This window comes from Camelina sativa, chromosome 14 (assembly GCF_030686135.1).
Source record: "Camelina sativa cultivar CO46 ecotype springtype chromosome 14, ASM3068613v1".
Taxonomy (NCBI): Eukaryota; Viridiplantae; Streptophyta; class Magnoliopsida; order Brassicales; family Brassicaceae; genus Camelina; species Camelina sativa.
In genome coordinates, this window is record NC_141893.1 from 28,461,588 (window position 1) to 28,475,960 (window position 14,373).

The 14,373-nt window shown below is 35.8% G+C and overlaps 2 protein-coding genes across 5 annotated transcripts; one reads left to right on the plus strand and one right to left on the minus strand.

Moving 5' to 3' along the window:
- The first annotated feature begins 6,959 nt into the window (after positions 1-6,959).
- LOC104742418 (translation initiation factor eIF2B subunit delta) lies at positions 6,960-11,077 on the plus strand. Of its 4 annotated transcripts, XM_010463420.3 has the most exons (5): positions 9,304-9,443; positions 9,581-10,325; positions 10,425-10,524; positions 10,608-10,662; positions 10,755-11,077. In XM_010463420.3, exons 2-5 carry the CDS (start codon positions 9,638-9,640, stop codon positions 10,815-10,817), a joined length of 906 nt encoding a protein of 301 aa, XP_010461722.2. In that variant the 5' UTR covers positions 9,304-9,443; positions 9,581-9,637; the 3' UTR covers positions 10,818-11,077. The 4 variants fall into 4 exon arrangements, with proteins under 4 accessions (XP_087341632.1, XP_087341631.1, XP_087341630.1 ...); XM_087485504.1 differs by lacking the exons at positions 10,425-10,524; positions 10,608-10,662; positions 10,755-11,077 and adding exons at positions 6,964-7,615; positions 8,874-9,002 and having other exon boundaries at positions 9,097-9,443; positions 9,581-10,386; XM_087485506.1 differs by lacking the exons at positions 9,304-9,443; positions 9,581-10,325; positions 10,425-10,524; positions 10,608-10,662; positions 10,755-11,077 and adding exons at positions 6,960-7,615; positions 8,558-8,806.
- On the minus strand, positions 11,044-12,450 carry LOC104742416 (uncharacterized). The gene is made up of 4 exons (XM_010463419.3): positions 11,996-12,450; positions 11,764-11,885; positions 11,460-11,648; positions 11,044-11,299 (listed from the first exon to the last, which is right to left on the minus strand). The coding sequence occupies exons 1-4, from the start codon at positions 12,224-12,226 to the stop codon at positions 11,179-11,181; spliced, it is 663 nt and encodes a 220-aa protein (XP_010461721.2). The 5' UTR covers positions 12,227-12,450; the 3' UTR covers positions 11,044-11,178.
- Positions 12,451-14,373: the final 1,923 nt, after the last annotated feature.

The window sequence follows — 14,373 nt, forward strand, 5'->3', positions numbered from 1 at the left end:
TCAATCATAACAGAACTATTAAATCAATTAAGTTACATCAAATAACATATGTTAACTTTGATAACTATATATTTATGAAATAAAACTTATACTTTTAATTTTCTGTAAATTTATTTTTTTAAACATATATTAATTAAGTAAATATTAAAATTTCATTGAAAACTGATTAACATATGCATAAAACCATCTAAAACCGCCTAATTTTCTATATATAAGACCGTACAAAAAAACCCGTCTGATTCTAAACCTTAAAAGTAATCGCCAAGATCTATATTTTTAACATTAAACTTAAATAAAAATATATATTTACAAAATACAAAAATATGTTTTAAAATATTTATATTAAAGTAAGCCTAATTTAGAAGCAAAACATTTATCTATATTAATACTTTTGAAGTACATTTGGTTGGTGTTCTACCTTTTAAGTTATACTTCTTAAAAAGTTATTTACAAAGTTCATCACTTAAAAATTGCACAAAAAACAATAAATAAAATATCAAAAATCGATTTAACACAACTATATATAATAATGTCCTACAAATAAGGTAAAATCAGTTATAAGATTCGACAATAACAATATGGTTTCAAAGGAAACGATTAAAAAATCTATTTGAAAATTAATATGCATTTTATAAATAACTAGTATTGTGATAAGCTTTGGAGCTTATCGGAATAGAAAGGTAACCAGAAATAATGAGGGAGAGAGGTATTGCGCCGTTAATGGTGGAGAGGAGATAAGAGAAGAGATTAGAGGCAGAGTGAAGAAGAAGAAAGAGATTAAGAATTATTTTGTTAATTATTCATTTGATACCCCAACCCTAAACCAAGGTTCCTTTTTAAATACAGACTCCACATAAACGATACATATAAAACGACATCACATTGTCTTGATAAGTAAAGACTCTGTTTCAAACTAAGTCTCTTCCCAACTCTAGATTTCCTTACCTTAGTCATCAGCTTTCTCTTCATACAAGCCACAGGGGGTCGTAACCTATCAATACTCTGGTCCTGAAGAACCAACTTGTCCTCAAGTTGCAGGCCCATCATTAATCTGCAGAGTCCACACTTCATGTCCTCCCCTCTCAAGGTTGATGCCTTGCTCCTACTTATCCCATACATGCTCAACAAATTTCCAAACCATTGCAACAAAATAAGATAAATTTCAGTCTGGTTCAATTCTCTCAGCATCTGTTCCACCTTGTTGTTCTCACTATATCCATCCTGAGACCTCACTTCGGTTGGAGTCCACAACATTGACCCTACTAAGCAGATAATCATCTCTAGTGGCCTTGGTGAATGAGACACTCCAAAAGCAAAGTTTTTAACCAAAAGGTTCTCAAAATGATTTGAGGTGAGCTTGTCAAACTTCACTGGATACCCAACATCTTTAATACTAAGGTGACGCTCAAGCACATGCTTTGGCATGTAGACACTTTTTCTTTTGTCATCTAGTAACTTTGGAATGAAGGGAGATCCATCTGACATTAGCCAGACTTCTTTGTATTGATCAATAAGCCTTTGTCTCTTCTTCGTATAAGAACTTGATCGTTTCTGTTTCTCACTACATTCACCCTACATTAGCAATTCAGTTTTTATCCAAAACCTCGAACCCGTTTTGCAGACAGAAATTTCAGGCAACCCAGTTAGACACCTAAACCATGAAACTTCTTCACTTGGTGGTAGCTTTGGTGGCCTCAACTTGTACATAATGGGATCAGCCTACACATCTTTTTCTTCCCTGTCATACTTTAACACTCCCATTTCAAAACATCTTATAATTATGTCTTGAATACCAAGTACCCATCTTGTAGCCTGCTGATCACGGATTTGCCCTGTAGACATCACCACCATTATACACCTTATTCTTTCTAATTCCATAAGTCTTGTCTTCTGCAAAATCAAATGTCCAATGATGAACTCTATTAGTGGAAAAGTGTGTTTATCTGCTAAACGATGAAGTTTCTTTTCTGGACCTTGAAGGAAACACCACCTCTTTAATTTGGATAACACTATAGTCATAACATCTAGTCCTCTATCCTTCTTTTCTCTATCAAATACCAACCATCTACACCTACTACTACTGGCCCCTAAAAAATCCATCTTGTCCTCAAGATGAAGTGACAAGCGCTGAACATTTTGTAGCAGTGATGCTAAATCTTCCAAAATTACCCAATTACACTCCCTATCGATCTTTTGTGTCTTCTCCTTGGGTCCATTTACGAACATGTAATGACTTTTCTGTATCTTCTGGATTGACACTAGAAACTCCTTGGACATAACATTGATTCTCTTAAAATCTGTAACATGGAACCTTTGCATCATCATCATCACCCAATTGCTACTATAAAATCTCAACAACAAGTTCCATTGAGCTTGTTCATCTAACCATTCTCCAGGCTCTCATACACTCCTAATCCAAGAGAGAGTTGTCTTTTGTTCCTTCACCTCACAAGCTCCCACCAAAATTTTAGTAACACTGTAGATACCCTTGTTTACAACAGATCCTAGACTTGTAATTATAGCTAAATCCTTCTTCTGTGATCTTCTTATCTCGACCAAATGATAGCAATGCTCCATGGAAGATCTCTTAACTTTTGCGTGTTGACTTTCCCGTAATGGTAGAGCAAGAGAGTCACATTGCCTTCCTCTTTTAAATCGGGCTCTGTGGAAACATTTCTTCACCAAAATATTTTTAAGAAACATTGACTGTCTTGAGCAAGGAGGTTTTGAAATCCCAAAATCATAAGAAACTTTCTGGGTGGAGACGCACACAACTTGTTCTACGAAATTCCCAAGAGGAATTGTTGAGTTTTCCACCAGCTTTTGTTTACCATATTTTGCTCCTGAAGTCTTCTGCATATCAAGGTTTTGTGTGGGTTGTGTTGTTGGAATGGCCTTCTGAATTTGAACATCCACCACCTGTTCGACCAAATCACACACAAGAATTTTCAAGTTTTGTTGAGATTCTTCAACCTCAGAATCATTAGGTTTCTTCATCTCTGAAACCCAGACGCTGCAATTGTTGCACTCCTTCTGTTCCACACACGACTCTGGAAGCTCCATCGGTGTACATTTAGATGTCCTGGTTTGGATTTGTTGAAGCTCAGCTGCTTCTCGTTCTTGTTTTAGAATCTTCTTTATCTCACGGGTGTTAGAGAGCGCCAACTCCAGTCGTTCATGTATCTCAAGCAGCGGATTGAAATCTTCTTGACTAAACATTAACATTTTCCAAATTCGATACGATCGGGAGTCAATGAAAGCACCAATGATAAGCTTTGGAGATTATCGGAATAGAAAGGTAACCAGAAATAACGAGGGAGAGAGGTATTGCGCCGTTAATGGCGGAGAGGAGATAAGAGAAGAGATTAGAGGCAGAGAGAAGAAGAAGAAAGAGATTAAGAATTGTTTTGTTAATTATTCATTTGATACCCCAATCCTAAACCAAGGTTCCTTCTTAAATACAGACTCCACATAAACGATACATATAAAACGACATCACATTGTCTTGATAAGTAAAGACTTTGTTTCAAACTAAGTCTCTTCCCAACTCTAGCTTTCCTTAACTTTCTCTTTATACAAGCCACAGGGGGTCGTAACCTATCAATACTCCGGTCCTGAAGAACCAACTTGTCCTCAAGTGAGTAGTAGGTGTAGATGGTTGGTATTTGATAGAGGAAAGAAGGATAAAGGACTTGATGTTATGACTATAGTGTTATCTGAATTAAAGAGGTGGTGTTTCCTTCAAGGTCCAGAAAAGAAACACCACCTCTAATTCGGATAACACTATAGTCATAACATCTAGTCCTCTATCCTTCTTTCCTCTATCAAATACCAACCATCTACACCTACTATATTGTGATTACTAATGTCCTAACCAAATTTTGAAAATATTGTTGAGTCTCTCTAATTGCTTTGTATAAATCCAACTATCATAGTTAATCATACTCTTTGAAAATTTGAAAAAAAACACAACAACAAAAGAAGACAATGAATCTGAAATAAAGATCAATAAATCTAAAATATAGAGAAGTCAAAAAACTTGAATCGATTAAAATATTGTGGAAAAAAATATATGAGAAATATTAGAAAACAATAATAATGGAAATGTGGAGAAAGCAAGAGAACAAAAGATGGATTGAGTCTAACATGAATTGGATTTTTGTTGAGGATTGTGAAACCGTTTAAGAAATGTAATATTAAGGGATCTATTTTTCTTTTGTTGTATAATATTTTTTTTAATATTAAAATTAGAAACAAAGTTGAGTTTATTTTTTTATTAGTTATTTTTTAATCATGGACAAATCCTATATGGCATGTTTTTGTTGGGTAAGAGACTTGCGATTTATAGAGTACATGATGTAAATATGTTTAAGTTTTCTAATTATAATTGGAGTATTGGAAAATCAAAGATCTTCTCATTTCCAAAGAATTTTATGTTAAAACTATTTTCTAAACTTGCTCATCAAGAATTTTACTAATCTTAAATGAAAGAATGTGTGTACAGTAGAAAAACCCCTACCATCTTACTTAAACACTATAAATACTTTTTGTTTACATCACCTAAAATCAGCAAATTCTACCACGCTTATTCCAAAATAATTACACTTTAACCTACTGTAATGGCTGCTTCATTTTTTTACCTAAGGAAGCATTCAAATTTTGAAGGTCTACGCTTATGGAATATTTAAGGAACCAATTTATAAATTATGCCAAAAAGAAATCAGCATAAGCATCTTACAAATAAGGTAAAATCATTTATAAATTCGACAATAACACTATTGTTTCAAAGAAAATGATTAAAAACTATTTCAAAATTAATATACGGTAGAAAAAAACTCTACCATCTTACTTAAACACTATAAATACTCTTCATTTTATATCACCTAAAGTCACCAAATTATTTTGGAAAACAAATACACTTAAACCTACTAATCTGTTGGCTGCTTCATTTTCTTACCTAAAAAGACATTTAAATTTGGAAGGTTTACTCTTATGGAATATCTAAGAAACCATCTTTTTTTTTTCTCTGAATGATATATATTAGAAAGTATGTTAAACGTTTTTAACTTTACAATTGTACTCACTAACCAGCAAGACAAAATAGAAGTAAGGATAATCAAAATAGCCACCTTGAAAAGCTCTATAAACGAATAGAAGCACTATCAGAGACAAAAAGGTTATAAAGCCAAAAGGGATACCCGATTGCTACATATGATTGACGGCGATCCTCTCTTGTAACACTCTTAGCGATTAGGTGAGCGACAAGATTAGAGCTTCTTTCTTCTAACAACAATTTCCACTGCAAAAAACTTCCCAGGGCATTTACTACAGAGCGTGACTGAAACTTGAAAGATGGCCACACTGGAGGTTTTTGAACAGCTCCCATGAGAGTTGAATCCTCGGAAGCAAAGACTACCTTATCAAAGTTGAGGCTTTTCATACTTTCACATGCCCATAACCAACATAGAAGACTAGCATCCATCTTGCTGAAAACTGAAGCAAAGGATCTTCGACTATGCATAAGAGTTTCCCCTTTCTCATTTCTTAGTACCCAGGCTGCTCCTCCTGGACTCGTTTCTTTATCTAAGAAACCATTAACGGGAAAACGGCCAAAATCCACCCTAACTATTTCTGAAACGCTTTTTTATACCTGAACTATAACCTCCGGCAAATAACAACCCCAACCCAATTTAAATTCAAATTCCCTGTCCAAACTATTTAGAATGTTGTAAATTTCAGCATCTGTTTTAACGGGGTTAAATGGTGGATTAACGGTGCTGACTCAGATGACGACGTGGCATTACGAGTCGGTAAAACAACGTCATTTTGTGGCAAAAACAAAACGACGTTGTTTGCAACTGGGATTAAAATTAAAATCGAATCGAATTGGGAATAAATCGAATTTAGGGTTTTTTGTTGTTCTTCTTCGCGAAGAGTGAGTGTCAAGAAACCGAGAATTGTGGGTTGAATGATTCTGACAAGTTGTTGTGAACATCGCTCCCTTCGATTACAACCCACAATTCTCAGTTTCTCGACACTCACTCTTCGCGAAGAAGAAGAACAAAAACCCCTAATCAATTTCTCCCCAATTCGATTCGAATTTAGTTTTAATCCCCAATTGCAAACGACGTCGTTTTACTGAATCGTAATGTCACATCGTCATCTGAGTCAGTACCGTTAATCCACCATTTAACCCCGTTAAAACAGATGCTGAAATTTACAACATTCTAAACAGTTTGGATAGGGAATTTGAATTTAAATTGGGTTGGAGTTGTTATTTGCTGGGGTTTATAGTTTAAGTATAAAAAAGCGTTTCAGAAATAGTTAGGGTAGATTTTGGCCGTTTTCCCTTGGACCTAGTCGTTTATAAATTATTCATCCTCATTAATATTTTTTTTCATAAATTCATTACTATCATCTACATTAACTCTCATTTGCTTCTCATACTAATTAGATTTTTTTTTTTTCCTAATTGAAGGTATATGCTATACTGGACAATTTTGCTCATTTTTAAATTTACAATTTGATTTCAATCTGATCTTACCAACCCTGTATAGTGTTAATTTTCTAGAAACAGTTTCATGTACCTTATAATTGATTTCTAAAATTTCTTAAAACTATAGATACTAAATTTTATAAAACAACCACAAATTAACAAACAAAGATAACAGCCACAAATTAACAAACAAAGACAACATATATATTTGTGTAAATAGTGAAAATCTAGATTTTTAACAAAATTGCAAAAGATTTGACATTTACTACCTCAAGAAAATAAATCAATAGAATTATCTCCATAACGTTTTTGGTTAATTACGTGTTGACACGTTATAAAAGTCTAATTTAATTTCTTTTTCTTTCAAATTAATTTAATTCTTTCATGGTCAAACAATCTACAATAATTTAATTTCAAATTGCAAAAATAAATAATTTTAATCTTAATTTTGGTTTATCAATCGACCACCGTTTTGTTCAGCCCTTTTGTATATCGCTTCTCCTAATTAAACCCTAAAAAGATTCATCATCATCTTCATCATCGTCGTCTTCCAAACTTTGAGTAACAGTCTCTCCATGGATACTCGTCGCGGAGCTCTTGCTGTTCCTAAAGTCCGTCGAGTAGGTTTCTTCACACCAACCGAGCCGCCTCCGGAGTCATCACAACGACCGAATCGAAGCCAATCCGGTCCGGTTGAGGCAACGACGTCTTCGTCTCCTCTCTCCGATTCACCCTCCGGAAACCTAATCTCTCCGGTATTAATTCCACCGTCGCGTCACCATTCTGACAATTTAACCTCTCACGCTGCTGCTCCTGTACCCGTTCCTGGACCTGCCGCCTTTCGCCGATACTTAGCTCATGATCGGAGTCTTCACGTCGGTAGTTACAATGCTCCGGATTCGCTTCTGGGAACATCACCACCGTCGAGTAACGGAGAGTTTTCTGAGGATTCGGTTTCTCTGTTTGGGTTCCAACGGAGCGATTCGACGAAATTATCGGCGAGTTTTCCTAATGGAGGATTCGATTTGACTTTAGCAGTTAGAGCTCCTCAGGAGTCTGAAACCATAATTGAGACCGCGTCGGCTTCTGAAGGGAAGAAGAAGATCGCCGAAGTTTCTGGTATGTATACAAATCGATTTAAGGGTCTAATTGAATAAATTGCGTGTAGCTCTTTGTATAGTTTATGTATTGAGTTTAGTGACCTTTATGATGTTACATCCGATGAGGCAGCCTGTAGTGCCGTAGGGACTAGGTAGAGGCCAGGAAATTAGCTGTAACTTGGCTATGCGTTTGATCTCATGGAGAGGTTTAGGGAGTCAGGTTTGGAAACGCGACTTATTTTCCTTTTTGCTTTTGGCATGACTGGTGCGAGTCCGGTTCAGGGTTTGGTTGGATGACCATTCTCCGGCCAGGTTGACGATAGTTCTGGTTTTGTCTTGAGAAGGCAGAGATGACTATTCTCCGGCTTTGATGATGAGTGGAGACTATTTAATGTTGAGTCTTGTTTGGAAGCAAAGTCTGGTGAGCAATTCCTGCCACGGTTATTGATAGCTGGACTCTGAATTTGAGTCACAGAGTCAAAGTCGTGCTTTGAAGACAAATGAATCAGCTAGAAACATAGGTAGAAGCAGGTGCCGTATGCAGAGGTGGTTCAACAAACTCCCAAAAATTCAAGCACCTGAGGAAGTTACCTCTCTATCACAGTTGCTCTTACAGAGGTGTTTTAAGTATGAAGTATGAAATTGACTTGGAGCTTCCCACTCAATAACGTCATCTTTGACCCTTAGATCTCTCTGAAATAGCATTATGTTTCTTAGTTTCATTTACCGCAACCTTCGTACTTTTCATGTTAACTCACTTCTGCAAGCGGACATTTCGCAACAATAGACGTCATTATCGTCAAAGTCAGTTTTTAGGCGAGTCTTCAACATTGGCAGAAATGCATCATCAAGTTTTCTTCCGAATATCACTTTTTACAAAATCCTCCTTGACGGTTGCTGTTATCATTATCGAGGCTGGGAATTGATCACCATCTATCTCTGCTTTTGAACTGGATTGCAGGCCTCAGTCTTCTCCAATAACAAAATTGCCGTCTCTGCACGGCCGGAGAATGATCATTAGACTCCTGAAGTACCCTCCTCGATCAGAGGCCACGGGCCTCTCTGAAGTTGTTGATACCGCCCAGCCACAGAAGGGTCTTTAAGCTCCACTTCCAAACTAGACTTGCCTTTAGAATCAGAAGTTAAATACCTATTTTGTGTTTAGTATCAACTGTGACCATATGAAATGCTATGGATTTGAGTCGTTCAATTATTGCCATGCACAGATGTTTCCTCCTAGGTTTGCATTTCGTACTGACAGAAAGAATATCATGCAGGAAAGAGTGAATCTGTGACCACCAAACCCCAGAAGGAAAAGGAACCAAAATCGCTGAAAGATAAAACCACTAAAGCAGAAAGGCGTGCCATCCAAGAGGCACAACGGGCAGCAAAAGCTGCTGCAAAAGGTTCTTGTTTCGTTCAATATTTTTGCTTTGTTTTCCGTTTACATTAAAGTGACATGTAAAATCATCTGAATGCTTCCCTTTTGCTAATCTTTAGGCGAAGGAAAAAGACATGCAGATGAGTCTGTTGAGGCTAATCCTGGCAAGGCTGCTAAAAAGCCTCAACCAAAGAAAGAAAGACCTCCCATCTCATCCTCTGTTTCTGAAAAGACAGCTGTAGCAGTAGAAAAAGAGAAGAGGATGGATGTCCCGCAGACACAAATGCAGTATGATGATAAAAGCCGAGTGGATAAAGCTAAGAGGCGTGCTGTGGTTGAACAGACCGAGACCAAGAACAAAGTTGAATTATTTCTCCATCTTCCTCAATACGAACGTGGCAGTCAGCTTCCCAATTTAAGCTCCAATTTTTTCACACTTGATACCATACACCACGCAGTCTATAAGGTATAGCTATTTGTTTAGATGTGTGGCTGTGAAATGTTTGAATGTTAAGCTTTTGAACTGGAATCCATAAGAGTTTGAAGTAAAGCCTAGTGGTTTATTTCTTCAAATGACATACACATGTATTTTGTTTATCTTAGGTGGGTTTGCAACATTTGGCTTGAGATATATCTGGGGACAATGCGAGATGCATTGCCATGCTCCAAGCATTTGAAGAAGCTATAAAAGATTACACTACACCTCCTATGAAAGATCTGACCATGGACTTGACAACCAAAATCAACGGTTATGTTTCATTCTTGATAGAATGTCGTCCACTTTCCATGAGCATGGGAAACGCAATCAGGTTCCTGAAGAACCAAATCAGAAAACTACCTGTAAACCTGTCAGAGCCAGAGGCAAAAGCTTCCCTGTGTTCGGACATTGGACGGTTCATAGATGAAAAGATAATTCTTTCAGACAAGGTAATCGTACAACACGCCGTATCAAAAATCAGAGATGGAGAGGTTCTCCTCACATACGGATTCTCTTGTGTGGTTGAGATGATTCTCTTATACGCTCATGAGATTGGGAAAAAATTCCGTGTAGTGATTGTAGACGCACGCCCAAATCTTGAAGGGAAAAAGCTACTCCGCAGACTTGTGAGCCGTGGCCTCGACTGTACCTACACTCATATAAATGCCATTTCCTACATCATGCGTGAAGCGACACGAGTTTTTCTTGGGGCTTCATCAATCTTCTCGAATGGAACTCTTTACTCGAAAGTTGGTACAGCTTGCGTTGCAATGGTTGCAAACGCATTTAGTGTTCCTGTAATTGTGTGTTGTGAAGCATACAAGTTTCATGAAAGAGTCCTACTTGATTCAATCTGCTCCAATGAACTTGGTAATGTTTCACTCGCTCTTCTTTGTACCTCTTGTTGATTAGTCATTTGCTCGAAATCAGATTTTGAATAGAGATTTGCCTGTGCGGAAAATTTTACAGGGGACCCTGATGCCGTAGCCAACATACCATCATTTAGTACCAAAGCAAAGCAATCGAAGATGATGGACAACAACAAAAACCTTCAGTTCCTGAATCTAATGTAAAGCGCTTTTTAAAGTGGTTTTGAAAAGTCATCTCAAACCTTCATCTTAGTTTCTCTTAATCTTTTTTTTTTGGTTCCAGGTACGATTCAACACCTTCAGAATATATATCTATGATCGTTTCGGATTATGGAATGGTACGCATCACAAACATTACTGTGTCCTAAGTTTATTATTATGTCTCAATACAGTGTCTGATACAATTTGTCGCTGTGTGTGTGTAAATTAGATTCCTCCGACAAGCATACCAGTGATTGTACGTGAATACAGGAGAGAAAACTTGTTGCTATAAAAAGGTAATGTGTTTAGAATATTAGCATACAACATATACAGATGCAGTTTACGGAGGAGAGAAAAGCTGAGTATTTAGCACAAAATTATAATCATTCTTCTTTATATCTCTAATGATGAATTTTGCATTTTGTTGGAAAATTGTTTACCATTTTTACTTGAGATCACTCGAACCAAACTTTTGGACGAGGGTTTGAAAAATTGTTCATTGTTTAAGAATAATGTGATTGGAAATTTGGAATGACTTCTTTTTTTTTTGTATTCGATTAAACTTTTGTATCTTTCACAAAAAAAAAAAAATGATAAAAAATGAGAGTAAAGTTTTGCTTTTTCACTTTACGTCTCAAATAAATATAGTTAAACTATGAAACGAGACCGAATTGGTCTTTGGATCTCCTCCGGGGCCTTGATCTCCATAGTATCGCATGAGGACTCGGACATAACCTGTACGGCACTTTAGGTGGTGTCGGAATCTCAGGAGCCCTGTTTCATTCATTCAAAGTTCCACTTTTTATTATTTATCAGAGTCAGTATGAAAATGTTTATAATCAAAAATATCTTGGGAAACTGTTTCACCAAAACAGGGTAGTTTTTTTTAGTGAAAAACAGAATTGGAAACAAAGAAAGAGGTTAGGAATCTTACTGTAATCCGGAGATTTCAATTTGGGAAAAGTCAAAATTGGTTAAACTATCTGAGTCTGATGTAGCTGTCCTCTGTGAGGTCTTGTGTCCCTTAACCTTTGCCGGCGTCAACTGTTCCGGTGAAGGTTGCTTTATAGCCATCACTTTGCAATCAAAATGTCTTGATACGTCAATCCCACTCATTGCCCATCTACGCATTTTATATAAAGAGACATAGAGACTAAATTACTAAGTCGTAAACTGTGGGGTTCAGAATCTTTAAATTGTGACCCCGGAACTATTGAATCGATCACAAAGGTACCTACCTGTAAAGAAAGCTGTTCTGATGGAGACCAACGAGAAGCATAGAAGCACCAATCTCTTTCAAAACTTGAGCAATCATTTTGCCATCATCGTCTCCTTCTCTCACGATGATCTCCGTATGCGTCTGTAAAATCACGATCACAAGGTTAAAAAAAAACACAAAGCTAATAAATAATTCATCAAGAAAATTGGAGTGAACTCTCCGATCAAAGATTCATTTTTCTCCCCACTCACGTTGAAGAAAGAGTCGCAGATTTCGCGGAAAGAGAGTGCGAGATGGTATCCGCAGCGGCGGAGATTACGCGCCGCCGTGGATTTCTTTTTACGCGACGGAGGAGGGGAGAAGACGTGGAGGAGGACTATGACGTCACCTTGACGGAGGAGGTTGTGTAGTGCCCATTGTAACGCCATCCTCGCCGCTTCTTTGTCTTCTACGACCACCACGATCCTCCGTACATCTCCCATATACTTTAAATATTCTCTCTCTCTCTCTATTTTTTCTTTCTAGGAATTGGGTTTGGTTTAGTGTCGTAATTCTTGTGACTCTCTCTCTCTCTATGTCTCAATATGTGTGTAATGTGTAAATAATAAAAAAAGTTGGAATTGTTTTTGTAGTTGGAGAATAAATAAAAGTGGGTCAAATTGGTATGAAATCATGGACCGTGTTTTTTTATTATTTGGGATAGAGTGTATGTATGTATCGCATCTTTACACTTTTAGGCAAGATTTTCATTTTAGTCTTTTACCATATCTACATATTGACCATAGGTTTCATCAATCACTGTGCTGATCTTAGAAATCATTGTTATGATAAATAATTTTGCTTTATGGACAATTATTAGTAACATTCTATGGCTTTTCAATTATATACTTCATCCCCTTCAAATTAGTTGTTGTTTAAGGTTTTTTCATGTATACTAAAAATATTTATATTTTTTTTAAACCATTATTAATGTATTGTTTAATTTAAGATCAACAATTAATCATGTAAAAGAATAAGAATAATCTTTGTTAAAAACATTAATAAATAAATAAATAAATAAATAAACTAATTTTTAAACGGAAATGTATTTCTATTTAAATTTTTTTTTATCATTTTCTTTCGAAAAGATTGGTTTTCATGTTAGTGTTATTACAAAACTATAATTAGTAGATAGATAGATACATTAAATGCAATTTGAGAAAGGCAAACATGAATTTTTATTGGATGTGTTGGTGCTTAAACCCGCGTCTATTAATGTACGTATCACAATACATTAGTATATCACAACTAGAAGAAAACAATCGAAATCATTTATAATTGAAACATTAAATTTGTTTTAATATATTAATAGCCTAATAGGTATAACTTGGTAAGGTAGCTGAAGAAAAAATCTTAATAACAATTAAGCTGCTGTGTTGAGCAATTAACATGTTTGGTAATGGTAGGACACAAATTTTCAACACCAATTAATATAATGTGTCAGTCAGTAAACGAAAGAGAGTAACACGAATTAACAAAAAAAAAATCGTGGGATAAAAAGAATTTCAATAAAACCAAGGGGTCAAAACCTAATAAACTGTATAGTTTTTTTTTTTATTTAAAGTCTAATATGAACAACGCGCGCTACGATCCAAAGTCAAGTAAATAGACTCAGTAAACTCAAAAAAGGTAACGCACGAAAAATTCCGTGTCAGCAGCTGACAGAAGCATATGACTTCCACATGTTTTTTATTACACTAAAACTGTAACGAATACGAATCTAACCCAACCTGCCCATTCTCGTAATTATTCGTGTTTTTAAGGTAATAATACGTTACCACAAATCCGTAAAACTTGAGCCATGAATCCGGAGATGGTCCACATAAATTACTTTTATATAAATAGCAAAAGTATTCATGCATATATGCTATTACGAATTTTTATTTTTGATTTAGAGAGTGTTACTATATTATTTAAGGAAATAAAAAGAAGATAGTGGGAGTGTGGGACGATGACGAGAGGAAATGGTTTGGTTGTATCTATGGGATCGACTTGTGCTTGTCTTTTCCAATCCCTGGTTCAGGAAACATCCGCACACTTAGAGAGTCTCTTTCTAGGTTGGAATAATCAAAAACTTATTCATTCTTCTTATCTTTTGGAGATGTCAAGTCATAGAAGAAATATATAATGCCAAAAAGTTAAGAGAAAATGATTCAATAAACGTCAATATATCACATCCTTCAACATTATGAGATGGAGTATTTTTTTTTTGGGCAATGTTAATGCCTTCTGTACCGACCCTGATCACCTAGTGTAATGAAATTTCTTTCTTTTGCGTACTTTAGTTTCTTGATTTTGTAAGTAATTATGTCGTCGATGTAGCATATTATCGGATACACGTAATTATTAGAAACTTAAAATTCTCAAGGTTTTTATCTTTTCCACCTATTCATCACCAGATTTGTTAATTTAACTTTCTCATGAGATATTTCAACCCAAAAAACTAATACTAGAGGACGTTACCAACACAGAGTGTGTTTTTTTATAAAAAAAACAACGTTACTACCAACAAAGTTAGAAACTTAAGCATGGCTTTTAAATAGTTTGTCCTTTTGTCGACTGAGTGTAACAGTGTTAAAAACCGATGAGG